This window comes from Lonchura striata, chromosome 3 (genome assembly GCF_050655825.1).
Source record: "Lonchura striata isolate lonStrDom1 chromosome 3, ASM5065582v1, whole genome shotgun sequence".
Taxonomy (NCBI): Eukaryota; Metazoa; Chordata; class Aves; order Passeriformes; family Estrildidae; genus Lonchura; species Lonchura striata.
In genome coordinates, this window is record NC_140705.1 from 98,018,502 (window position 1) to 98,043,773 (window position 25,272).

Consider the following 25,272-nt stretch of genomic DNA (forward strand, 5'->3'; position numbering starts at 1 on the left):
GTTCCTTCTTACATGCCCCTGTTGAATTTGCATAATTCAGCATTTGACAGGCCCAGGGGCTCTTAGTGCAGAGATAGGATGGATGCAAAAAGCATCCCCTGCATACACTGTGGTAAATATTGCATGCAGCAGGACTCTCACCCCTACAATTGTGCCATCCCTTTTGAAAGTTGTCTCCTCTCTTTTCAACAACAGCTGAAGGAGAAACTTTTTTACGAGACAGAGAGAAGAAGGTGCGTCCGTTCTCCATGTTTGACTCTGTGGAGCAGTCTGCTGGGCTGGGCACGCTGAGGAAGAACCAGAGCAGCGAGGATCTGCTGCGGGAAGCACAGGTATGCAGGGAGCCCAGGCTGCTGCTTTCCCTCTGCCAGGGCTCACCCATGGCTGCTCTAATGTGGTTGGCAGAAAGCTCTGCAAAGTACTGAGTCGGCTTTTTTTAAAAGACTGCTTCTGAGAAAAAAAGTCTCTTAGGCTTTTAATGGCAATTAGTAACTCCAAATCATTCTCTACAGTCACTGTGGTGGGAATCTTTGGCTGTATTACTTGTACAAGTGTGCATTTTTTTCCCCAAAGACACAAAGAGGCATCTGCATGTTTGTTTTTTTTTTTTTTTCAAAATCATCTACGTGCTTCTTCATCTTCAATGTAGCACTGTCCTTCAGATGTAGTAAAACTTCAGATAGCAGTAAAACTTCCCACCCAAATTTTGGCATGAGGGCACAGTTTGATCAGGTAGGGGTGTACTAGCCTACAACTTAAGACAGGTGCTTTGTTAGAGAGCAGCCTCTTGCCAACAGAGGGTCTGATATCTCTAGAGAAATTATTTTGCCCTGCCATTGCTCCTGTTTTAAACATACCTGTTACAGAAGGAATTAAAGAGAATAGGCTCAAAGTATTTAAAAGTATCAGCAATGACAAAATGTTTCCAGCGGTTTCTTCTTATTTCCAGTGATGATGTAAACCTTATTATAGAAGTAGTAGACATAAGATACTGTGTCATACTTTGAGGTCTTTGGTCCTTCATAGCAGAACTCCTAAATCATGTTTTACTGTTTTATTTTAATGAATTTTTTTGTCTTTCAGACAACCAATAAAAATGTAACCAAGGTGCCACCACCTGTCCCCACTAAACCAAAACAGATAAACTTGCCTTACTTTGGTCAAGCTAGTCACCTGCAACCTGCTGATACAAAGCTGGATGGAAACCTGCAGAAACTTCCTTTGGCTATTGCAGCTGCGGGGAACAAGCAAAAACCAGTGGCACAGCAGCCTTCTCATCCTCCTCAGCAGATACAGCAAAGAATTTCAGTACCTCTTGCAGGTTCTTCCTCTAGCCAGGATCAAATTCTTCCTTCCTCCAAACAGGAGAGTCCCCCAGCAGCAGCTGTGAGACCTTTTACTCCTCAGCCATCCAAAGAGACTTCACTGCCACCATTTCGAAAGCCTCAGACTGTGGCTGCAAGTTCCATTTACAGCATGTACACCCAGCAGCAGACTCCTGGGAAGAACTTCCAGCAGGCAGTGCAGAGTGCTTTGACAAGGGCACAGACCAGAGGACCACACTTCCCGAGTGGTAAGCATGTGGCTCTCTCCCTCTCTTTTGTCTGATAAACCTCAGATAAATGTTCTCTCCACCTGGTCTGTGGGTTTGAAACTGTTCTTTAGGGAAGTTAAGTGGGTGAGAGCAGCTGTAAGAATCTTGGGTGGATCTTCCATGCTGTGTAAGAGTGTTAACAGGAAGTACAGAACTTGTGTCTTGGGTTTGCAAGATAACTAATGGTAGATCTGGTTACCAGATTAGTTCTGTTCGGTTTTTTGTATTCTGCTTCTTTGCCCTACACAAAAAATACACAACCTGGTTCACCTTTCTTTGTTGTCGTTCTCTTGTTGATCAAATACTCAATTTGTTTCCCCTCAACCCCTCTCTGAACTGCTCCACAGTGTATGGCAAGCCCGTGATGGCAGGAGCCGGGGTACAGAATCAGCTGCCGCAGACTGAAAACATCTACTCCAACCTCCAGGGCAAGCCGGGCAGTCCAGAGCCCGAGATGGAAACAGCAGCCTCTGCTCATGAGAACCACGAACCAGAGCGGATTCCCCGTCCCCTGAGCCCCACCAAGCTGCTGCCTTTCCTGTCCAACCCCTACCGCAACCAGAGCGACGCGGACCTGGAGGCGCTGCGGAAGAAGCTGTCCAACGCGCCCCGGCCGCTGAAGAAACGCAGCTCCATTACTGAGCCAGAGGGGCCCAATGGCCCCAACATTCAGAAGCTGCTGTATCAGAGAACCACTCTGGCTGCAATGGAGACTATCTCAGCTCCCTCGCATCCCTCCAAACAGACAGCATCAGCTGCCAGTCCCGAAAGCCCAGTGGAAATCCCAAATCCTTATCTAAGCACAGAATCAGAAAAAGAAACGGCTGCTTCCATGCCAGAAGCAGCTATTGCTGAGGAGACAGAAAGCACAGCAGCAGAGCAGAGTGAAGCTGCTCTTCCCCCTGTGCCTTTGGACCCTGTACCTGAAGCTGTGTCAGACAGTGATGAACTCACACAGCCCAAACCAGAAGAGCCAAACCTAGAAGCTCCACTGCCACTGGAGGTGTACATGGAAGAATATCCTCCATACCCACCACCTCCCTACCCTTCAGGGGAACCTGAGAGTTTGGGAGAGGATTCATTCAATATGAGGCCTCCTGAAGTTACTGGACAGTTTTCCTTGCCTCCTGTAAGTAATGGCTTACAACTGGGGTGCCCTGTCAATAAATGCTCTCGCGTGCTGCCATAAACCCTGTGCATTGTGCTGTAGAGCTCAGGCAGATGTGGGAGAACAGTCACACAGTCTACAACAGTCTCAACAAAGTCTCTGTTGGTATCTGTTCTATTTGTGTGATGCTCTTATCTCCAGACTACATGACAGTAATGAAATGTCTCTCTTGTCCCTAGAATTAATGACATAATGGAAAGTTTTAAATGGAATACACAAATAGTAAAACTCTACAAAGCTGTAAAGAATTCTTCCTTATAGAAGTCTGCCTACACCCAGATTTTACTTCCTTTTTAAGAAACATTAAAGCTGATTTTTTTTTCTTGAGGTACAGATAGAGATTTCACAAGCATTTCCCACTATTGCTAGCATGAGCTGGGGACTAATTTTCTTAATCCTGGATTGCATTTGTTTATCTGAAAGTGACTTTCTTGAAAAATATGTAGGAATAGACTTCTTTAGTTTCTGTCTAAAAAACTCATTTGTAGATATCAGCTGTTTGTATGTCTACTGAATGTTTCCTGAATTTCTTTGAAATCTGATTTACCCTCAGTCTCTTCTCAAGTTGCCTTGAAATGGAGTCACTTGGGACTGGGAGGGGGCAACATTTTTACTAGTTTATTTTGCAAATTTGTATCTATGTGAGGTATGATGTTACCTCACTGTTGCAGAACAAAAATGCTTACTGTTTTTGGTTTCTCAAAGACTTTCTTTAAAAACCTATAAAAGAGAGTTTTGATAACAGTTTTCATGACCTGATACATGTGAGTGGTTTTTTCCTCTATCACTTCAGTGCAGACAAGTTACAATGTTAGATGTGCTTTTTAACCTTGTAATTTGTGCATGGAGTAGACATTTCATGTGTTCATGGTTTAAAGAATTTGTTCTTGCTCCCTTTTACAAGGAAACTTGAGTGGTAGGATTTCCTGAATTGTGAGAACTCATTTCTGCTTGGTTTAGTAGTAATTCTGCAATGATGAGAAGAAACCAGCCCAACTTCTTGATTTCATATTTAAATCTGTGGGTTGTTCTGCCAGGTTCACTCTTGGAAAAGCCTCTACTTTTGGTATTACATACAAATCTACAGGCAGAAGAGCATTTTACAAGAATCTCTGCTTAAATACCTTATCTCCACATGCCTGCTCTTGCAGAATATGAGTCAGTTCTAGTCATCTTTGCCTGGACATCTGTCAGAAATTTACATTCCCTCATGAATAGCGTTATTGCTGCTGCCCAGGCAGCTGGGCGAGCACTGAGCTAATGCAAGCATGTTCCCTAAAGGAAAGGATACAAACTCAGCTATAGAAATACTTGGTTTCCAGTATCAATGGGAGCATCTAAAGCAATTCTGCACTTGGTTCTGTATTTTCCCAAAACCATTTTCCATCACTGTTTGCTCCTGCTAACCTCTGGTATACTTACAAAAATGTTAGGAACTTTAAATCAGCATTTAAAGTAGTGTACTCTGGGGAGGGTGCTGCTTGATTTGTTGAACAGCTATGAGAGTTAATGGTAAAATTTTCCAAACAGCAAGAAAATATTGCATCTTTTCCTGATCTTTGGTAGCTTCACTACTTTGTTGATGTTTGATCAAAGTGACTTCTGTATAAGAGTTCAATAATGACCTGCTCCAGAGATAAAGGCAGAGATCTTTCATAACATCCTTAACCTGATATATTCATAATGTGTTTGGGGATTGGTAAAAAATACTATAAATAGCCTATTAAACACTTTCCTAGTTGATCATTTCAGCTGCCATTCCCAAATAAGCAGCTTTGTATTCATCATCTTTCCAGGAAAAAAGTGTCTGTAACTTGTGTTACCTTTTCACAGGGGAAGAGGACGAACTTGCGTAAGACCGGCTCTGAAAGGATTGGCCATGGAATGAGAGTGAAATTCAATCCCTTGGCATTGCTTCTGGATTCATCTTTGGAGGGGGAGTTTGACCTTGTGCAGAGAATAATTTATGAGGTACAAATGCTAATTTGTAAGACAATGAATTCCAATCCTGGTTGAAACTGGGAAGTCATAGCTTTCCTGGACTAGTCCAGAACCTAGATCTGTGCTTGAGGAGATTAAATCTGGTGTGGCAAATGACACCACAAGCATCACAGGTTCTAAGTGATCATATTTGGAAGCTGATTTTAAGTATATTAAATCCACAGTGGATATTTAGCTTCAAGACTATAAATTTGCAGGACAACTTTTTCTCATTTTTGATGTAGTGTTTCATTCCCTGTCTGGCATGATATCACATAATTTGATTTGGTAAGTAAAATCCATGTGAATTTTGCTCACAGTTAAATAAACATATATCAGAAATTTATTGAAAGTACTTTTAGTAAGTTATCAAGATCCTGTTTCTTTGAACCACACTGTTACAGGGAGACTGCAAACTTAAATATGAGTCTTGCTGCAAAATTGGTAGTGGTTGTAGCCTTCTTGCTCATGTCCTTCCTAGAAATGCATCACAAATTCATACTTAAGAATAATAAAATCGGTATTTGTATGAGAAGAGGTGTTTATTCCAGAGAGTTTCACCTGAATGTGATTGCTCCTTTCTGGCTGGCCAGGTGGAAGATCCTAGCATGCCCAATGATGAAGGAATTACTGCTCTGCACAACGCTGTGTGTGCTGGGCACACGGAAATTGTGAAGTTCCTGGTGCAGTTTGGGGTGAACGTGAACGCTGCAGACAGTGATGGATGGTAAGGGTTTCATTAAGTGGCTTCTTATGGATGTTCTCCACAAGAGTCAGGACTTGGGAGCTGCTGCAGGTCCCTCAGAGTATGCCTTGCTTTTCTCCTGTGGAGCTGGTAGTGAGTTTTCTTTCCAAAGCAGAGCAACAGCAGTTCTCTGTGGGGCATCATATGGGACTGTGCAGATGGAAAAATAGGGAAATTAAAGCAGTATTCCCTCTATTAGAAAAACTTTGTAGGAGTGGACACAGTTATCAGGAAATTTCTCTGTTTCTTTGAGATATTGAAGAGCAGCTTATAATGAGCCTTATGCTGAAATTCCCAATATCCTCTGTGAGATAACCTATAATGTACCTGTGCTCTGGGCAGTATCTAGCCCTGCAGACTCTCCCCAGTCCAACAATCAGCCAACTTGAAACCAAAATAAAGTGGAAAACCGTAACCTTCAAACAAGGCTTGCAGCTGATAATGTGTTACAAATTCTTTTTACAAATTACTAGGGAGATTATTTATGGGAGGCTGGTGCAGGGGGTAGTGATTTTACTGTTATTTCTGCCTATAACAGAAGTGCTTGAGGCCTAAAACTGAATTAAGATGGTTGTGCTCCCTCAACCTGAGGGGTTATCACAATTATTTGTGCTTGTCACGAAGTCAGATCTTGAAGTAATTATCTAGATTGTAAGAAGCATGATGTCAGGAAGATTTCTGAGTAGGTTTTCAATATTGATAAATTGTTGAATTTTTAGTGCCTTAATGAATGTTCCTAAAATGTTAATAGATTACAGAAAGGTAGAATAGCTGGAGATCTGTATGGAAACTTAGCTTTAGGGCTTAAGGAGCTCTCAGTAGCTCCTGTTACCTATGAAAAGCAATTGCTCTTGACATGCTGGGTGAGGTGCTGTGCTGGGCAGCGCTGGGCAGGGCTGATTGCTCAGGTCCTGCAGGCATGGACACAGTTTGCTGCCAGGGCTCTGTGAGCACTCTGTGAGCAGTGGGAGTGAATTGCCATCCTGCTTGCCTTGTAGGACCCCTCTGCACTGTGCAGCATCCTGCAACAACGTGCAGGTGTGCAAGTTCCTGGTGGAGTCGGGGGCTGCAGTCTTTGCCATGACCTACAGCGACATGCAGACGGCTGCGGACAAGTGCGAGGAGATGGAGGAGGGCTACACACAGTGCTCCCAGTTCCTGTATGGTGAGTGCCATCCTGGAGCACGCCAGGGGCTCCCCTGCCACCTCTCACTTCATTTGTGCATGAGGAGGGCTGAGTTGCACACTCAGGTTCCTCTTGGAAAGAGAGAGGTTTTCAGCAGCTTCCTGTCACAGAATGAGTTCCATGGAGGAGTTCCATGAACTTTGTAATACTCAGCCTGTGGAGGGACATCTGAGTAACAAAAGGTTTCTTTATATTAAAAGCTTTGACTGAAGCATGTACATTGACAGATATGCCAGTTAGGTGAGTCTTGCCACATGAGAACTATTTTTACATGAAAACAAAAGTGGTATGGATATGTCAGTAGGCAGTTCGTAGCTGTTACCTGGTGTCTCGAAATGAGTATTTCCTAATGTGCACTTTAGAACCAGAAAAGATATTGTCAAGTTCCTGCCTCGATGGATGTTAGTAAGCACTGAATTTGACTTTACCTTCCTCACTTTTTTCTTCACTTGCATTTAAAAAGAAATCCCATATTAGGTTTTGATTTTATTCAAATAGTAAGGCTACAGAGATATACTCTCTTTGAATGGAGAAAATGAATTCCCCCTAGGGTGTGATGAGTATTAGTCAGTGAGGTTTTACATTACTGTATGTTTTGTGTTTAATGAGGGTTTAAATTACTTTTCTCTGTTTTGTATGTAGCTCATGTCCCCTAGGCACACACCAGCTGGTGTGTCATCTCTCTGCAAGAGGTTAGAGTAACAGCAATGTAACACAGCAGAAAAAGCTGTAAAACTGCCTTTCTGCTTTTGTGGGACAGGCGAGAGCCGAGTTTCTCTAAGCTGCTCCTAAGCCAAGAGATTTCAAAACAGTCTGTCCAGCTGTCCTCCCTAAGCTTGAAAACTGTGTCTTTGGTGCCAAATATATAGTTTTCTCTGTAAAGGGAGGAAGCCTTTTTAACTGGCATCAAAATTTGTAGACTAAGCAAAATTCAATTTGGTTTTGTATCCAGACTCGGAGGGAGGTCATCAACACCAATTACCCAAGGAAGATTGCAGGATTAGATGAAAAAATAATACTTGTTTATATTTTAAATATAAATATATTAAATATAAATATTTTAAACTGGTTTTATTAAGAGATGGTATATGTTGAACAGCTCTTGAAGGATTTCTTTCAGGAATTGATCTAATTCTTAAATTCAGGTAAACTGCCCATGAGATCCTGTGGAAAGTTCTGTGTTCTCATATATACCATGAAGAAATCCATTCTTTTTGTTTGTGGGTTTTTTTATGGCCTGCCATCTGGTGTTTTCATTTGATGCTCTGTTTTCTGTTGAGTTTGGGATCTTCTTGTGTTATGAGGCACTTGTTGATGGGTCCTGAAAGAACTATGAGGCTTTGGCCTATTGCCAGTTTTTCCAGATTGAAACCACTGAAACTATCTCTTAATGGTATTGGCTGTTCAGCTACCAAAGTTCCTTATTGTTCCATCAGAAATTAGTCCTATTGCTAAGACTGGTTCTGCTTGCCTGTAGTTACTGTAAGAAATTATTCCCTGTCTAAAACTGCTTCTGTAAAAGAAGTTTGGGAATATGTATCTGTTTCCAGAACTACACTAAAACCTGGCCCTCTAAAGTCGTTATTAAGCTAATAAACCCTGGTGTAATTAATTGATTCACCTAATCTTTTTTCTTGCAAATTATGTCTAATGTCAAGTAAGAGGTACAGGTAAATAAACCAGTCATCCTTTAGCATTGATTAAATGACAGGTCTGATGCTGCTTAAGTATGGAAATTTTCACTTTCTTAAATGTAATGCCTGTGCTGTCTCTGTTTGCCCACTGCCCTGGTGTGACTACAAACACCCCTTTAGGACACCACATGCATTGTGTGAATCTTCATCTGCTTTGATGCACAGCTTTGGCCAAACCTCTGATTATACCAAATGCAAAGCAGGGGAAGAGTTTCTCTGAGCAGAGCTTATAATGCACTGGAAGTAATTTAATGTTATGTGCTGAGCTGGTGTGCAGAAGTGAAGAATTTGAGAGATGCTTCCTTTAGCAGATGTAGGTGGTAATGGGCACATGATGAAATGAGAAAGGACAAGTTTTGTGATACAGTGTGCAGTGTACTCTCTGATCCTGAAAATACCAAAACAAACAACAACAAAAAAAAAACCCCAAAAAACAACACAAAACCCACAGTAGAATTCAGTATTTTAAAATAATTACCTAAGAGAAAATCAACTGGTGTACAAACTAAGATACCTTTTCCAGTCTTGTGCTTAGAGGCTGAGGAGATGGTACAGAAAGAAGAGTATAATCTCTGGCTACAGCTGTAAAATGAGCAAGTTCTGAAGAACCCTACAGGGTGCATGTGTGTTCTCCAAAACACCTTGGTCCAGAAATAATTTAACAGAATTGTGTTTCTGAAGGCAGTGTTTAAAACAAGAAAAAAAAAATAATTGTGTTAGAAATGAACAACTGCTGAGATAACCAAAAGCAGCTGCAGAGTAGCAGGCAAATCTCTCAGGTACAGGGCTGAGATGCAACTTGCTTTAAAGTTCTGAAATAAAATTTCCCAGGTGGCAAATGACACCACAAGAATCAGAATGACAGTGGGGGTCAACCCAAGCAGGTATTGCTATCTCCCTCTGAGAGAAAGAGATTACTATTGCACTAAGAGTACGGAAAGTGTTTCTTGCTCATCACTTAGGTCTAGAAAACATGGACACAAAAATATAACCTTTTATCAGTCAGTGCTGCTCTCCCCATTTGCCTTGTGTTTTTTGAGCATGTTGAAGGAATCTGTCTGCTGTAAGTAACTTTATAAAGCCACTTCTTCCAGGGCCAGCTCTGAGTAGGCAATATGGTGCCAAGTAGGTAGGAATTTTGGGTGTTTTTCCCTGAACTGTCTTCCAGTAAGAACAAAGGAGTTTTCCCTCCTGTTGTCCTTTTTATTTATATATTTCTTCTCAGTGTTGAGCTGCTGTGTGTTTGCAATGTTGCAGGAGTGCAGGAGAAGATGGGGATCATGAACAAAGGAGTGATTTATGGGCTGTGGGATTACGAGGCTCAGAACGATGACGAGCTGTCCATGAAGGAAGGAGACTGCATGACAATCCTGCGCCGCGAGGACGAGGAGGAGATCGAGTGGTGGTGGGCACGGCTCAACGACAAGGAGGGCTACGTGCCCCGAAACCTGCTAGGGGTGAGTCCTGCCTGCTCCCAGAGCCAAAAAAACCCCACGCCAGGATGTGGAGTGTTCACAGCATTGTGTTCTCCTTGGATCTCTTGCATCGAGGTGCAGCTTTAAGAGTCAATAGAGATGACATTCTCCATCTCTATTTAGGGAGTTGAATACCTTGGCAGAGTGGGTTAACACCCTCTGTTTAAGGTATTTAACACAGATTAATGGGTGCCCAAAAGAGCAACATGTATCACCACCCTGCTATACACAGCATGCCCTGGTACCAGCCTTGTCTCACCATCTTAGAGGAAAAAACCCTCTTTTATCCATGTGTGAATAAGATTTTCTTGAGCATGTTCTCAGGCACATGGGGTGATTTTAGGGATGTCCTGTGTAGGGCTAGGAGCTGGACTCCGTGATTCCTTGGAGGGGGTCCCTTCCAACTCGGGATATTCTGTGATTTTTTGAGAATTTTCCCTGTTTCAAAAAAGTGATGTACTAGCACAAAGGGCCTTCAGAACTGAAACTTGTATGAAGAGTGAGTCATGAGTCCTTTGCTGTGTACACAGGGCACTTTTTGATCCAAGGAGATAAACACTGCAAAAATCAAGGTTATCTTTTTTTCTAGTGTTGGAAAAAAGATTACATTGCTCAGTAAAGGCAGATCTTTGTTTTCTCCTCTGCTTTTTAAGTAACCTTTAACCATATGTCTGAGGCCTTATATGAATAGCCTCTCCTTCTCTCATCACCTTTTGTATTGCTTTTTATTAAAAACAGTGTACGAATAAGATACTTTCAGTTATGTCCCTGTATTTCTCCTGATAGCTGAGTTGCTAGAAAACAATGGCAGATGGACACATACATAAAAATTCCATTAAGCTTTTTTCTGCAATTCTAGTTTCTGGAGATAAGAGATTCTCCAAGATTAACCACGGTGAATTTTAGCTTAATGATGTATGATGCTTGAAAGAGACTGAGCCTCCTTCCTCATGCAGATAATCCTTACTCTTAAACTGGTTGGATTTTGCAGAGTGACTCTGTCTAATGCAAAATCAATTTTCATGTCCATGTCTGTATCATTTCCAGGTCAGGCCTACACACCATGCACTGTAAAATCCTGCCTAACATACTACTCCTGCTCAGTTTTTTCCCCTCTTCAAAGTAAACATTTCTAAATTGAGAGCAGCCATCATCCCTGAACAGTAAGGTTAAAATGGCAGCTTTTTGATTTTTGCCTGCCCTGTGGTGAATTGTGCATGTAGTGCTTGTTCATAAGCTTCTGCTTTGAGCCTGAGCACAGGTGTGTAAGAACACAAGGAACATCTGTGCTTCCACGAAAAAAAAAGTACAAGGCAGCACAGTTTAAAACTGGGGATCAAAACTTACTTTTGTATGCACAACAGAATCTTTGGGGAAAACTACACAGTATTAATTAGCTGAGACACTTCTGTGTCTGTTCAGTTGTTCTAGTGCTGCCACTGAAATATGTTGCGATGATTCTGCAAAGCAATTACTGGCCTTTTAGTATAACAGCTGAATTCTAATCTGTGATGTTCACCAAAGAGGAAAGCATTTGGTAGATTAATATATTCTTATTTCATAGTTGCTTTATCCTTTTGCAGCCAGGTGTTCTGAATAAAAACAAGGATTAAACTACCAGTATCAGTGCTTCAGCCTTCATAGTGACTCCCCAGCTCCCTAAGCTAGTAAAGTAATGTTGTCAAAGGGAGTCTTTTGAACACTGTCAGGTGCTATGATTCTGGAACTGACTGACTTCTTCTGTAAGAGTGGTGAAATCACAGCAGGCTGAGACAGAGTTGTGGTGAAGTCATTGGCCTTGTCTTAGTCACTGAGAAAAGAAGGAAGCCAGAGTCTGGTTAAAGAGAGAAGGGGGCAGCTTTGAGGAGAGCTTTAAGCTGTGATGCAGACATGCATTGCCATTTAGAGCATGAGGATTCATCTTTCCTAACTGGATGAAGTGTCGCCTCCTATTTTCATGTGCCAGTGGCCATGGTTTTCAGAACAGCAGCTGTTCCCTAAGCCCTTCCAAGTGGGAGCCAACAGCTTCCCAGGCATCTTGTCACTGCTGTGTGCTGTCCCAAGCTGTGTCCTGTCAGTTGTCCCCTGTACTTGTGTGTGTGGCCAAGTTTTCCCAGTTTTTACAAAGATGGGGTAACTGAGAGGTGTTTTAAAAGATTTTATTCCATTATCAGTCTTGATGAATAGTGAGACACAAGAGATGTAAAACTCAACATCATTCTATCAGAAGCCAACCTATTTCCTGGTTACAATACCTTATAAATGTTTTTCAGCCTATTAGCTTTGGCCACACACTGCTGCTATTACTTCTAACACCATCCACCTCTATTTTTCCCCCACGTAGTCCTGCTGCAATGCATCTTTCACAGTTCTAATTCTCTAAAGTATCTAGTCTTTTTGCAAAGCCATATTTTGAAACTAGAAATTTGTTTCTAGTTCAATCTAGTTCTGAAATTAACACACCTTATCTCAATGTTTGCATACAGATGTAAAAGACTGTGACCTTTCTATCAAATTTTAAGAATTCTTTACAAATTAATTTCCCGCAGACAGGCTGTGTGAGCAGCACGTGGCCCAGGGGCCACAGCCTGGCAGGGACCAATTTCCTGCTGGGCAGGTCACTCGTGGAACTGGCCACCCACCCTCCACTCTCTAAAACAAAGTTCCTCCACGTCCATGGTCCTTCTGCAGACAGATGTCTCCAGCTTGCCCCAAGCTTTACTGCCATAAAAGCTGATAGCTGAGAGAAAGCAAACCAGACTTCACCTCTCTGATCCCATTTATAAATCAGGGAACAATCCCACAGTTCACTGAACACAGAAGTCTCTTGACTTACAAAGCCACGTGCTTTTCCTGGCCCATCCATCAGGGTAGAGCTGAAAGTACTCAATTGTGTGCTGTTCAATACCTTCCTTTTGTACTGACATGGTTGGTATTTTTTTAAGGTTGCCTAAGACTGCTAAACTCATATTTGTCAGTGCCCTGAGTGTTTTTTATAAGCATGCTTTTTAATACTATGAATTACATTAGAATTGTAGCACCAAAGAGAGGGGGGATTTGTTCCTTTATTTTTTCTTTTAAAAAAAGTAACCTTTTGCAATACTAAAATTTTAAACCTCATTTCTGTTTTACCCTCAGCTGTATCCAAGGATTAAACCTAGACAAAGAAGCTTGGCATGAAGTAGTACAGAAGCCAGATTCTTGAAGTACTAATCATGGATAACTTACAGCAAAAAAAAGTCCATTTTGCGTTGGTTCCAATATCATGAGACTTATTTCAATGACAATGTCATTTGAAAGCTATGAAAAATGTGCTTTGAAAACAAATGAAGGATTGATGCATTAGCAAATGGATGAGGGCATTGTACAAGATGAAATAATGCTTACAAGCAAATGAAATTCTGCTGCCTTTGGTCGAATCAAGCCATTATGTTCAAGTACCCACCCAGCTGTCTTCAAACATGGCAGAAGAGAGTTTCACTTATTTTCTGCATTAAATACAAGGACCTTTTGAATTTGCCATTGAAGGAATCATCATGAAACAGACAACTTGGCTTTGTCCAAATTTATCCCGAGGCTTTTTCCAAATGGGAGAAATTGAAGTATGTGCACAGCACCCAACTACTTACTGCTGGAAGCGGAATGTTTGTTAAAAAAAGCTAAAAAACCTGAAGTGCATCTGAAGAGTGGCAACCACATGACCAATCCATTAAGCAATAACTTTTAAAAAAGCTGTAGCATCTTAGAAATTCTATGTATTCAAAATATCATGTGCTGTAACAGAAATGTAGTTTTAGATTCCTCTTTTTACAAAGAGCCTCATGTATTTATTGTATTTTGTACTTTGAAGACTAAGTGTAGAAACTTTCTGTAGTCCTTGACAATGTACTTGTTTTTACTCTACTTGTTTACTCCACCATTAAACTTTTGTCTCCTCTTAAGCTTTAACTCTATTTTAATTGTGATTTTTATTAGAAATGTTGCCAGTAAGACACACTGTTGTTCTACATTACCATAACTTTCAGCTACTTTCTGTATTAAACTGAGCCACTCCTCCCCCATCCATTCAAGATAGTTTTTCTGCATTCAAAATTGAGCTGGATCTGTTAGTGACACATTGTTAACTTTAAAAGCTAAGGGACATACTTGCAGAAAAAACTCAACTTGGTGTAAGTATTTTCCAAATAAAGCCTTTCCTATAGAGCTATCATTTTTATCTCTCCATTTGGCAATAATTTGATATTGAACAGTATTTAATAGAGGAGCAAATAATTCCTTAAGGGTATTTAGAAAATGCCTCACGCTGCAGGCTCATGTTTTCCTACTAGGTAAGTCCTACTGCTCTCTGAAAAGGTGCTCATAAGGAAGAAATTGTTTGTGAGGAGGACACAATTCCTCAGGTGGGGAAACTAAAGGCAGCAGCAGTTGGCTCATAGTCACAGCCTCTGTTTTCAACAGGCTGGGTGTGGGGAATGTAGTATCAACCTCTAAGGAAAAAAAATGCCTATCTTCAGCAGAAATAACAGTCTGGCAAACTTTATTTCTGCTTTTTTTTTTTTTTTTTAATCTAAATGCTTTTTTTTGTATTTCAAATGAAGATAAGATACAGGAACTCAAGATTCCACCTCAGCATGGGCTTTCTCTTGGAAGAATCTTGTTACCAGCAGCCTTCAGCTCCCAGGCACATCAATGCTCACTTTCATCAAAGATGTACTTGCTTAAAAAAATTCTTTAAAGAATATTTAACTAGGATATGCTGGGTCTTGGAACCCCTATCTCTGAGTACAGATGGTTAGATATGCAATACTATCTCTTTGCTAATTTCAGATATGCAGGATGTTGTTCAAAAAGCACTTTTAAAAACCAGATTGTCAAGCTATAATGACCTTTTCTTCCTGAAGTCCTGTAAAACACCTTAAATACAAAGATATTAGCAAAGCAGTGAAAAACTTGCACTGAAGATTGATACTAAGCTAAAGCCTTTGTCCAGAGGCTATGTGAGAGTAGGCACAGACTGTCAGGTCCATAAAAATGAGGTTGCAGGTTCTTCTGTGGAAGTAGGACACTTTTCTTCTTGAAATTGTGTGCAAAATCTGCTTGCTTTGTGTAAGTTAAGGCACATTCATGTTTGGATATTACTTGTATGTAGCTTGATTATCTTCACCTGATCATGCTCTTGTTGAGGTCTCAGGCTGATGCTAGTGGCTCAAATGACAGTAAAGCACAGCCACTCTAGCAAGAGAGAGAGGAAAACAAGGTTATATTTAGAGAAAAGACCTTTAGCAAGCTTACATAGCTGCATTTCTAGCATAGAGTCAGCCTGTTGTTACAGAAGTAATTTTAGGATCTTTCCTGAGGGATTTAAATTTATATCTCCTTTAAATCATAGTTTTGGGATTCTTAGGTTCAGAAATAAGTTATGTTCAGGTAATAAGGAAGTCAAACACATGTAGGAGGGTACTTTTCTCCAAACTTAGTCCTTTCTACAGGGCACACATGGGGCAGGAAGAAGCAGACATGAGCAAGACCATCAGTCTTGCCTACACAACTGCACCTACATTTTACTCTGTTGATAGAAAAACCAGTGAAGAAGCCAAAATTGCTGCTTTTACCAAAAGTGGCTTCTGGTGCAAGTAACTGTGTTTGTTAGAGAATACACTGTAATGTAGGTAAATTTTTAAAAGGTAATCTTTCTAAGGCTACTTATAAATACAAGGTAGGTAAATGCAGCACAAATGTGAGCACTTAAAACCAGCCATCCTCATTCAGAATGGAGCAGGACAGATTCCCCCCCACCCAGTTTTTCTCCCAAAAATGAAAACAAATGTTTTAGAGCTAAATGAACTTACATTAAGAAGGTTCAATTCTATTGTCCCCATTTTTTTCTGCATCCAGTTTTCTAAACACTTCTGTGGTTGGAGAGAGATGACAGACAAGAGTAAATACAGGAACTAATTTGAAAGTCTTGCCTTTTTGTGCTTCAGGGTCAATAAGGAATTTAGTCCCAGAATCTAAAACTTGACAGTGGTCTACACCCCAAATCAGAAAGGGCCACTCCAAAGTCATTGTGCAGGAGCAAGATTGAGCGTTTTTAATTGTTGCCTAGTATTTTTTTAATCAATATAAAGTTGTTTGCAGGGAAGACTGGCTGTGGTTCAGCAGCCTGGCCTAAAAGACTGTTCCTGGATCTAGAAGCCAGATTGGTATCTGAGATTTATATTTGTCTGAGTACCTTATCCTAGGCTTCTGGACAGTTCTGCCTGGACAGTTATCCTGCTGGAATCACCAGGCAGCAGAGCCTGTCTGGTTACTGTGTGTACTCACTGAACAAGGTTTTGAGCCGAATCAAACAGCACACAAAAATGTCAAAGTCAATGACGAGAGATCCTCATCAGCAAAACGAGCCACAATGATCTGATGTAACTGGCAGTTCAGTTTGAGCCCTGAAAATACAATGCCAAGGATTTAATAGACTATTTCCAAAAAGTAAACATGGGTACAAAATTAAATGCCTGATCTTGCGTGGTGGCAGGAGGGGAAGGCTCCAGAGTGCCCAAAATTCAGTAAGTCAGGATGGGACTGTATGGCTCTGAGCATCTCTCAACCCTGCTTGAAACTGATGGATTCCTGTGAAGAGATGGATAATATAAATACCTGCTGTTTCCAGTGCCCTCCTCATCTCATACGGGTTCATGGTACCCAATCGATCTACATCAGTTTCTCTGTAAATTTTCTGCAAAACACAAAACCCAAAGTGAAACCTTGATATAAATGCATAGTGTGGTTTAGCTTCTGGCAGAAGTGAAACATTTTGAAATGCAGCCTGCATGTTACTTAAAGAACTTTGCAACATTGATCTGAAGGACTTGGTACTTCCATCCATTTGTTCTAAAAGTGGCTTTAAAAAGTAAATTTTTTAAAATGCAGTAGTCAGAGCAGATAAAGACAAAACCTGGGGGATTACAGACACACAGTCCTGCTTTGGGAAAGGTGACTGTGCACATTGTGTGGCACAAATCAGTCTACAGCCACTTGTAAGTGTGATTGTTCTCCCAGAGGGGTTGTGTCTTACCTGGTATTTCCGAGTCTTTGTCCAGAGGGGGTGGCACTCCTTCAGTCCCAGTTTGCCACTCCCATTATTCTTCTCTGAGTTAAGGAAGTTTCTTCAGAGGGAAGAAAAAGGGGTTTCGTCTCCCTCTGCTGGATTTACTTGCATGGGCAGTTATGACTTTAAAAAAAATGCAAACAGAAGAGGGATTGAAGTCCTTTTCTGAAGGACTCATCCTCTCTCCAGGACTCATCTTGCTGAATACACAATTATTGTCCAAGATTTCTTTCTAAATCATTAAGATCATTAATTTAAATCATACCAGTTCAATGAGCTCTTTCTGCACCCCTGCTGCAGGTCTCTGTCTTTCCACTACAAGTATAAATGAGCCAGGATGATTCCATTTTGTTCTGCATATTGGGTTTAACACCTCCAGTTATTGGGGCACAAGTCCTGGGTCTGGATTATAAACAGGAAAAGCCACAGCCAAACTTGCTATTTGGAGCCCTTCAGCTCTTGAGCAAACAGCTAACAAAAGAACCTGGGCATGGCACTGCACCCAAAACCTGCCAAGGGCTGCCTGTGGACTGCTGTGTTTTACCGAAATATAGAAAAGTATTACCTTGTGTTGGTAATTTTCCTTTTCCAACTCTGCAATTCAACTCCCACTGCACAGAGAAGCTGAACACAACTATTCTTAGACCTGATCCTTCATCCTACACTTTTGCCTGTATCTTAGGAGTAAAAGCTCCTAAAATCCTGCATTACTCTCTGCTTCCTGTATGGCATGTTAAAACACTGTATTTGTATTCCTCATTTTCCATTTGCTAAATCCCCCTATGGCTTTATGATGATCTTACCAACTCCAGCCATAGATAACAAAGAGGTGAAACAACCCAACAGCCAAGGCCCATGCTGACAGCCTTTTCCCTTTTCCCAGCACAAACATCACTTTGTCCCCAGCCAGACTGAACACCCAATAGGCTGGGAAGGCTTCCAAGCAGACTTTGTTTGATGATGGATTTTCCCATTGCCTGGGATAACACACGTGTGAACAACAAGAAGAAGGGAGTGGCTTTCTCAGGAGAATCAGGGTAAAGCCAGCTTCTCCACCTCAGGAGCCACTTGTACACCAGGATAGACCAACCAGGGAGCAAAGGCAGCTGGCCTGCTCCAGCTCAGGAAGGGGAATATTATCTAGGAAGAGCTTTAAAGGATACATCTATCAGGTCAACCATTATTTTGCATGTCTCAATACTAAAGCAATCAGATTTAATATCTTGGCCTGTAAAGAACAAAAGACAGGATTATCACTGCATGTTGTACCACAGCACCTAAATAGCTCATGAGCTCTCCAACCAGCTTTTATTGCTTCCAACAGTGCCATCCTTTCAGCTGACAAAGAGGCTTTGGGTGCAAGTGAGCTGGGATGTGTCCCCAAGCAAACAGCCTGAGTAGTCTGGTTTGTAGGCATCATGCTCCAGGAGCAAGAGACAGAGACAAAAGCTTCCCTGCTCTTACTGTCTGCCTGCAAAGTGGGCTTCTGTGGACAGCATGGACTTCCAGCTTATGGAGAACAGCAGGAGGTGGCTTCATGAAAGGCTGAACATGAAGCCAAGCTTGGTAGCCAGCAACAGGACATTGCTGATTACTGTCTGCTGCACACAGACATACACCACAGTCCTGATGATCTGATAAGATTTCATTTTGGAAATTAAAGAGATAATTATTTCTCCAAGCACTCGTTTCTTGAGAAAAAGAAGCCCAGAGTTTCAAGGTTTCTCCTCCTCCTTAGGGACAACCCAGACCACTGGCTGGGCTACTGCTTGAATCACTCCTGTATGGTTCAATACTAAAACAGCAGCAATCTCTGTCTTGATTATTATCAAGGATTATTCAAATCCATCCATCTGCCTGGCAGCCAATTCCCAGTGGCAGATGCTGGGATAAAAGACACCCATCTGTACCCTGCCAAAGCACACATCCTGTGAAACACCTTTTGGGCTGGCACAGCCCCAGTTCCTGCAGCCCCTGAAGCAGCAGAGAGAGCTCGTGGTCGTGGCCATATGGAGAGCCAAGCAGCAGGTCTGGGGCAGAGCCCGGGCTCTGACCCTGCCCAGGTCAGTGGTGCCCTCTGTGCTACCATGGCCACGGTGGGAACCTGCTGGTGGCCATCTGAACTGGAGGAAGGCACTCACATTTAGCCAGGATTTTATTCATGATGCTGTGCAGTTCAAAGGCAGAGATCTCTTCATCCTGTGGAAAAGAGGAAAACAAATTTTCCACCGTGAGCTGCAGACACCATCTGCAGCCTCTGATTCCTTTGGGCAAGTTGGCCAACTTCTAACACCCCTTCAAGGGAATTCAGTTCCCTTGAATGGAAGCAGGTGAGAAGCTCTCCCCACCTCCCATTCCCAGGAGCACCACCAGCTCCCAGAGATCAGCACACCCAGCAGCAAGGTGTGCCCAAGGCAAGAGCAGCCTGGGGAGAAGCCCAGCCCAGCCATATGCTCTGCCCAAGGACCGAATTCAGGTCCTGCAGAGATAAAAGCTGAGCCCACAGTTCAAAAGGAGCAGAGATTGTTCACCAGGAGCACTCCCAAATCTGCCATGGAAGCAGCTGGGTGACTGCACAGGTTTGGGATGCACAACTGTGAGAGCTGACTCTGCACAAGAACTAAACTCTGTCCTGGGGGAGGCATCTCTCTTTACCCACTCACCATGATGCCAGTAAGACATTACCAAAAAACCACTCATATTTCCTGCTAGCTGCCCAAAAAAGCTTTTTAAAGATGTGTTTGATGTCATCTTCACTCATCTCAATCTAAAAGACAGAAACAGAGAAGGTCAAAAGGGGGAAAGTTTCTGCCTGAGAAAGACTTAATGCATTTCCTTGCCTTTAGTAAAAAATTCAAATGGCAATGTTGAAGATACAAATTGTTTTTTATTATGATTTTATTCAGTTTTATTTTCAGGGGCACCTCAAAATACTGGCATTGTAAATGCTGGAAAAAACACCCACTACACATGGGGTAGCTGCATTAGTAGGCAAAGCATCCCCAGCAAGACTAAACATATGGTGAGCCACTAGTTACTCCTGGAAACAGCTTTACATGCAGAAACAGCCCTGCTGCTGCAAGCTGCACTCCTGGATTCCTGGAGAACAAAGGGAATTTTCTGTGGCTCCAGTTAACTCTTGAGAGTGTACCTCTGCCTGGGAAGTCCAAGTTCTAGATAAAGGACAACACGTGTTTCCATTACATTCCTGATGATATTTCCATTTGCCTGACACCTAGCAATGGGTATTGAAAGATCTTTTCCCATTTTCCCACACCTAGCAATGGGTATTGAAAGATCTTTCCCCATTTTCCCACACCTAGCAATGGATATTGAAAGATCTTTTCCTATTTTCCCACACCTAGCAATGGATATTGAAAGATTTTTTTCCCATTTTCCTGAAGTGGGACAATATTTCTTGATATTGCCTATAGAAAACATCACCCTGCACAGGGAAAAGGCACTCCAGCCCCCACTTACAACAAAATTACCTCAATTTAAAACATTCAATTGGATGTATCTCATCAAAATTGCCTTCAATTTCATCACCACCCTAGAAAGAGAAAGAAATAAATATTAAAATCAAAACAAGTCATGTTTATGATGCTTTTCCTTCAAGCTTCAGTTAAAGAAAGTTTCTTTAAAATATAGAAAAAACAATGAGCATTCAAATATTACTGGATTAATCAGCAATGGACACAGTATAGCAGAGTGAAAGCTGCGTTTTGCCAGCTATGGCAACAAGAGTTTGAAAAGACAGGACAAATTGTTCTGCAGAGCCACAGACAGGATTTTGAGGCTCACATAACTCTGGGTCTTTTTTTGCCTACTTAGCACAGGAACTCTTAGTTTCTTTCCATGGTATTTGCACCATTATCTCCAAAGAGAGAAAGCCTCCATTTTCACTATAATGGTAATTCTTCCAGAGGCCTGTGGATGCTAAGTGTCATGATATATTCACTCAATGCCATTTTGCTTTTCCCAAGAGTTTACGAGGTTACTACAAAAATCAGTTTGATTTGGGTACAAATCAAACTTTGTCTACTAATTTCTTCTTTAAAATAGCAAAAAGTGAGAGCCCTAAAGTAATTCTGGTGTGCCTCATGCTGTCCCCCAGGTGCTGAGGGAGCACCAGACCTACAGATGGTGCCCAAGCACTCCTAAGGGCCCATCAAAAGCTGAATGTGTCCTCACACACCAAATATCCCAGGTTTCCCACTGCTGCAGGAGTATGCAGCAAAATATTACAGGATAGAGGAAGGTTTCTGCTTGCTTTGAATCAAGGCAACTCAATAAAAAAGACCCCACACCCCTTCCTCAGGCTTTAGCTTTTAATTTTAATTAAATAGTAATTGGGATAACAAAAGCAAGAAAAATAACAACAATTAATAATAATAATAATAATAACAATAACAATAATAATCATAATCATAATCTCTCCCATGTGCCCACTGCTATAACATGGTCACCAAAAGCCACCTATGTGAAGTTGACATTTTTTTCAGAGAAGATTCTGAGGCAGAAGTTCCTCAGGGGGTCCAAAGGGGGAGGGAAGGATGATTTATTCTCCTTCAGGGAGCTCAAACCGGTTCAGCACCTACCAGAGGTTGATGAAGGTGTTGGATTTTTCCCGGGCTTTGTTGGTCAGGAAGAAGTTTTTGCTCAGATGAATATTTGTCTGGCCAGAAAACTTAGGAAAAGCAAAGAAAGGGGAGAAAGCCCACTGCAGTCTGTATGTGTTCATGTCTACAAATATAAAATATCATAGATATGGCAGTTAGCTATGTCTGGGGAAAAGAAAATAAAGGGGAAAAATATGCCAGTTTGACAGAACTGAAAAAGAAGAGAAAGGGGGTGGGAGTCCTGAGATATGGCTGCAAATATATTTTGCAGATCATTGCAATAAATCATTCAGGTCATGCTTTTTTTTACAGATTATGATGGGTGGCTGAAGACATTGGGCAAATTCCTCCACCAGTCATTTTTGTTTAAATTGAGATGGCACATGAGCCAGGGTGCCACCTGCAGCTCAGCTCTGCCTCCGAGGTCAGGTTCAGAGCAGAGCCCACTCATGGAGGGCTCCAAGAATAAAACAAAACAAAATATTAAAATAAAATCATATCTGGAGTGAAACATGTAGTGAAAAGTGGCCCTTCCCATGGCAGGGGGTTGGAACTGGGTGATCTTTAAGGTCCCTTCCAACCAAACCATTCTATAATTCTGTGATCTTGCAGAATGAATTTTTGCAGAGTCTTATAGGTGGGCTGCTTGAGTTCTAGAAACCAGCTTCAGGAATGTGCATCTTTCAGAAAACTCCTCCTTCCTCTCCTCCCAGATTTTTAAGAATGAAGAAAAACTTTTAAAAGCCTGTCAGACCTGCTGCATAGTGGGAGATAAAATTCCACCTTCTGGGGGAAAAAAGAGTCACGGGACTGTAGATAGAATGAGTTTTCTTATGGAACTGAAATATTTGGACTACTAGGGTGAGTGACAGAGTACTGCTAAGACATTAAAAAAAGTACGTAAGAAATTTAATTAACCAGTAGCACCATTTCTTTTCCTGATGAAACCATCCTTTACATAAAAGCCACTGGTTTGGGCACAGCCTCAGGAGCCATAGGATACCCAAGCTGCTTTTCACAGACCCTCAGAGGAACAGCAAACCCAGTAATGGGTTACCCAGGGTTTTTGCTGAGCTTCAGTCCTTCCTCTGAGGAGCAACAGCTCAGAGGTTTGCTGCATTGCCACCCCTCTGTGACCCCCAGGGTGCACTATTAGCTGCCTGCAGGTAGAAATAGAGACAACCCAAAAGAGGTGGTGCTTAGGGAAATGAATATAAACACCTCCTTGGAATATTATTAATGAGTCAAATATGAACTCTGTGGAAACCTGGAAAAAGCAGCTGTGCTCTGGGGAAGCAAGTGTGGGAGGAGAGCCACAGAAGAGCTGCTTTGGGGAATTTTTGCTTTTGCAGCACTGAACAGTCTTATCCCAACCCAGGATACTCTAAAAATGCAACGTGGGCTCAAGGCCCCTTCCAGAATAAATGGCCTCTAACTGCAGACTCTGAGCAGTCATGTTGTCCTGCAATGAAGCAGGATCCTCTGAACCTCTTCTTCCCACCACCCATTGAGCCCCAGCTCTGCACCTTGACCACCAACCCATGCCACACACCTCTGGGGCACCTGCAGGGAGAAAAGGACAGAATTATTTGCTTGTTGAATGGTGAATGGCATCTCCATCTTCTTTTCACCATTACTTAGCAAGGACATCCACATTCTTGGGGGAAAAAAAACCAAACACAAAACAAAAAAAACAAAAGGAAGACTTGGCTTAAGGACAAGGTGGGTGTTGAGCCCACATCACCCAAGGCCAAGTGCTGGCTCAGCTCCCTCCTCCATCCCTGAGGCTGAGGTTCACCTGGGGCAGCATGGCCACAGCCACAGCCAGGCTGGTTTGTGGCTTCCTGCTGAATCTCCTCCCTGCAGCCCACCACGATTTTTACTGTAGCCTCAATTTCTCTATTATTTCTCCCCATATCCTCTTTCACACTCTTGCCCTTCTGACCTCTTCATCATCAGGAAAGGGGACAGTGGGTTAAGCCAGCATGATGCAGCTTTTTGTTTCTTTACACCTTCCTTGCTGCAGCTGCTGTCCAACTCAACCCATCAGAGCTTTGAAGGAAAGCCCAGCATGGGAACTGCACCATCCCATTTATAAGGGGAATGATTTCCCTTTTCCTCCCACATTCCTGCCAGCCTTCTTTGCCTGATAAATGGCAAAGCCGATGGTGTGCATGTCCTCCCCCTTCCTCCTCTGCTTCCGATGGTGCTCCTGGATCAGCCCAATGGGGAAAGTGCAGCCTCCCTCAGGATCATCGGGGTCCTCATCTTCCTCCTCCAGCTTGATTAAATACTGAGGATTCATCCAGAATGTGTCTGGGAAGTGGACTTAAGCAAACTACTCAGAGGCTTCTTTGATAGCAACTGTGATGATATTTAAACATGTCAGATATGACAGATGTGGCTCTGACTGCCAAAATCAGCCGTGAGAAGAGAAAACCAAGGCACTGCCCTGCCCACCCCAGCTTCTACAACCACAAAGGACCCTCATCAGGGAGCCACATTTCCCAGACATCCACACTTTTTGGAGATTATTCCTAGATATCTCATAAGCCATCCCAAAACATCTCCTGGAAGCTCCCAGAGAAAGTACAAGTGGACAAGTAAAAGGTTTCCCCAGTTTTTCCTTACTTGGGTAGCTCCTTCTGTCCCCTGCAGTGGCTCCTCGCCTCCAGTTCCCATCCAGCTTCTGCAGGCTCCGATTTTTGTACCTGTCACTTCCAGGGTGTCTGGAGTCAGGCTGCAGATGTCCAGGCAGGAATAATGCCTCAGGAAGTTACTGAACACCTTCCTGTGGGAGGCAAAGCCACTGGCAAAGTCTCCTCAGAAGGGTTTTCCATACCACCACCTTGTCCATCCTCCCTCCCTGTCACTATGATTTAGCACTAGGGTTTGGGGTGAATTTGCACACTCATCTTGGAGAGCAAACTGGGAGAGGTTACTTTGCATGAATAAAAGCAGAGCAGCTGACATTCCCTTCTGCTGGAATGGGAACCCAGTGACACTCCCCAGAATTCCCCATCTTCGTGTCTCCTGGTCAGCCACTCCTGCACCTCAGGGTCAACACCAGAAGAGTTTGGGAAGCTGGAAGAGAACCTCAGAGCCCATGGGAAAGGTGAAACCCTAATGTGGCTGTTCTGGCACAAGATCTAACTTTTTGCAGTTCCAGAATTCTCAAACCACCGCAGAATTAAAAATAGATGCACCTGGCACATAAAATACATCACTTCTCAAATATCCAAGGTAAAGGATGAGAAACAGAGTGCTATTTTTAGAAAGTGCAATGTCTGGACTGAGGCAGAAAAAGGAAGAGTCAGAATAAAAACTGCCCAGCCACAGAAGTGAGTAAACTCCAGCTCTCATGGCTAACATCAGAAATGGGTTTTTAAAATAATTTTAGAAAGTGAGTTTTCAGAAGCTCACCACTGAATCCAGGCTGTTAAATAAGCAGAAACTACAGGGAGCTTTCTAGGCATTCACCAGCCAAACACTGCATCTTACACAAAGGCTGGAATTTGCATGAAAGGCATTACATTCTGTGATGGCTACCAGGGAGATGACAGTGAGGGGATGCTTCTGTCTGAAACACTTCCTTGTGAACACCAAATCCAGACAGGACTTACAGAGGAATTTCAGGTAGGGAACAGAAAAAGAGAGAAAAGCCAGAAACACGAGTGCACCCCTGCAGTAAAGGGCTACTGGC

The 25,272-nt window shown here is 42.4% G+C and overlaps 1 protein-coding gene and 1 pseudogene across 3 annotated transcripts in view; one reads left to right on the plus strand and one right to left on the minus strand.

The window, feature by feature from the left end:
* The window catches only part of TP53BP2 (tumor protein p53 binding protein 2), a 51,469-nt gene extending 37,424 nt beyond the window's left edge, over positions 1 to 14,045 (plus strand). For both annotated transcript variants that reach the window (XM_021544311.4, XM_021544314.4), the window contains 8 exons: positions 196 to 332; positions 1,084 to 1,573; positions 1,942 to 2,723; positions 4,596 to 4,733; positions 5,336 to 5,469; positions 6,486 to 6,652; positions 9,625 to 9,824; positions 12,981 to 14,045. In XM_021544311.4, coding sequence (XP_021399986.3) covers positions 196 to 332; positions 1,084 to 1,573; positions 1,942 to 2,723; positions 4,596 to 4,733; positions 5,336 to 5,469; positions 6,486 to 6,652; positions 9,625 to 9,824; positions 12,981 to 13,022 — 2,090 coding nt within the window. In that variant the 3' untranslated portion in view covers positions 13,023 to 14,045. The remainder of the gene's footprint in view (positions 1 to 195; positions 333 to 1,083; positions 1,574 to 1,941; positions 2,724 to 4,595; positions 4,734 to 5,335; positions 5,470 to 6,485; positions 6,653 to 9,624; positions 9,825 to 12,980) is intronic.
* LOC146768029 (calpain-2 catalytic subunit-like) overlaps positions 595 to 25,272 on the minus strand; it is a 39,692-nt pseudogene continuing 15,014 nt past the window's right edge. Inside the window, exons 6-13 of the transcript XR_014954185.1 lie at positions 23,716 to 23,862; positions 19,089 to 19,233; positions 18,111 to 18,175; positions 16,915 to 16,983; positions 16,497 to 16,575; positions 16,167 to 16,285; positions 15,692 to 15,751; positions 595 to 15,072 (exon numbers count right to left, since the gene is read on the minus strand). The product of XR_014954185.1 is annotated as a calpain-2 catalytic subunit-like (transcript). The remainder of the gene's footprint in view (positions 15,073 to 15,691; positions 15,752 to 16,166; positions 16,286 to 16,496; positions 16,576 to 16,914; positions 16,984 to 18,110; positions 18,176 to 19,088; positions 19,234 to 23,715; positions 23,863 to 25,272) is intronic.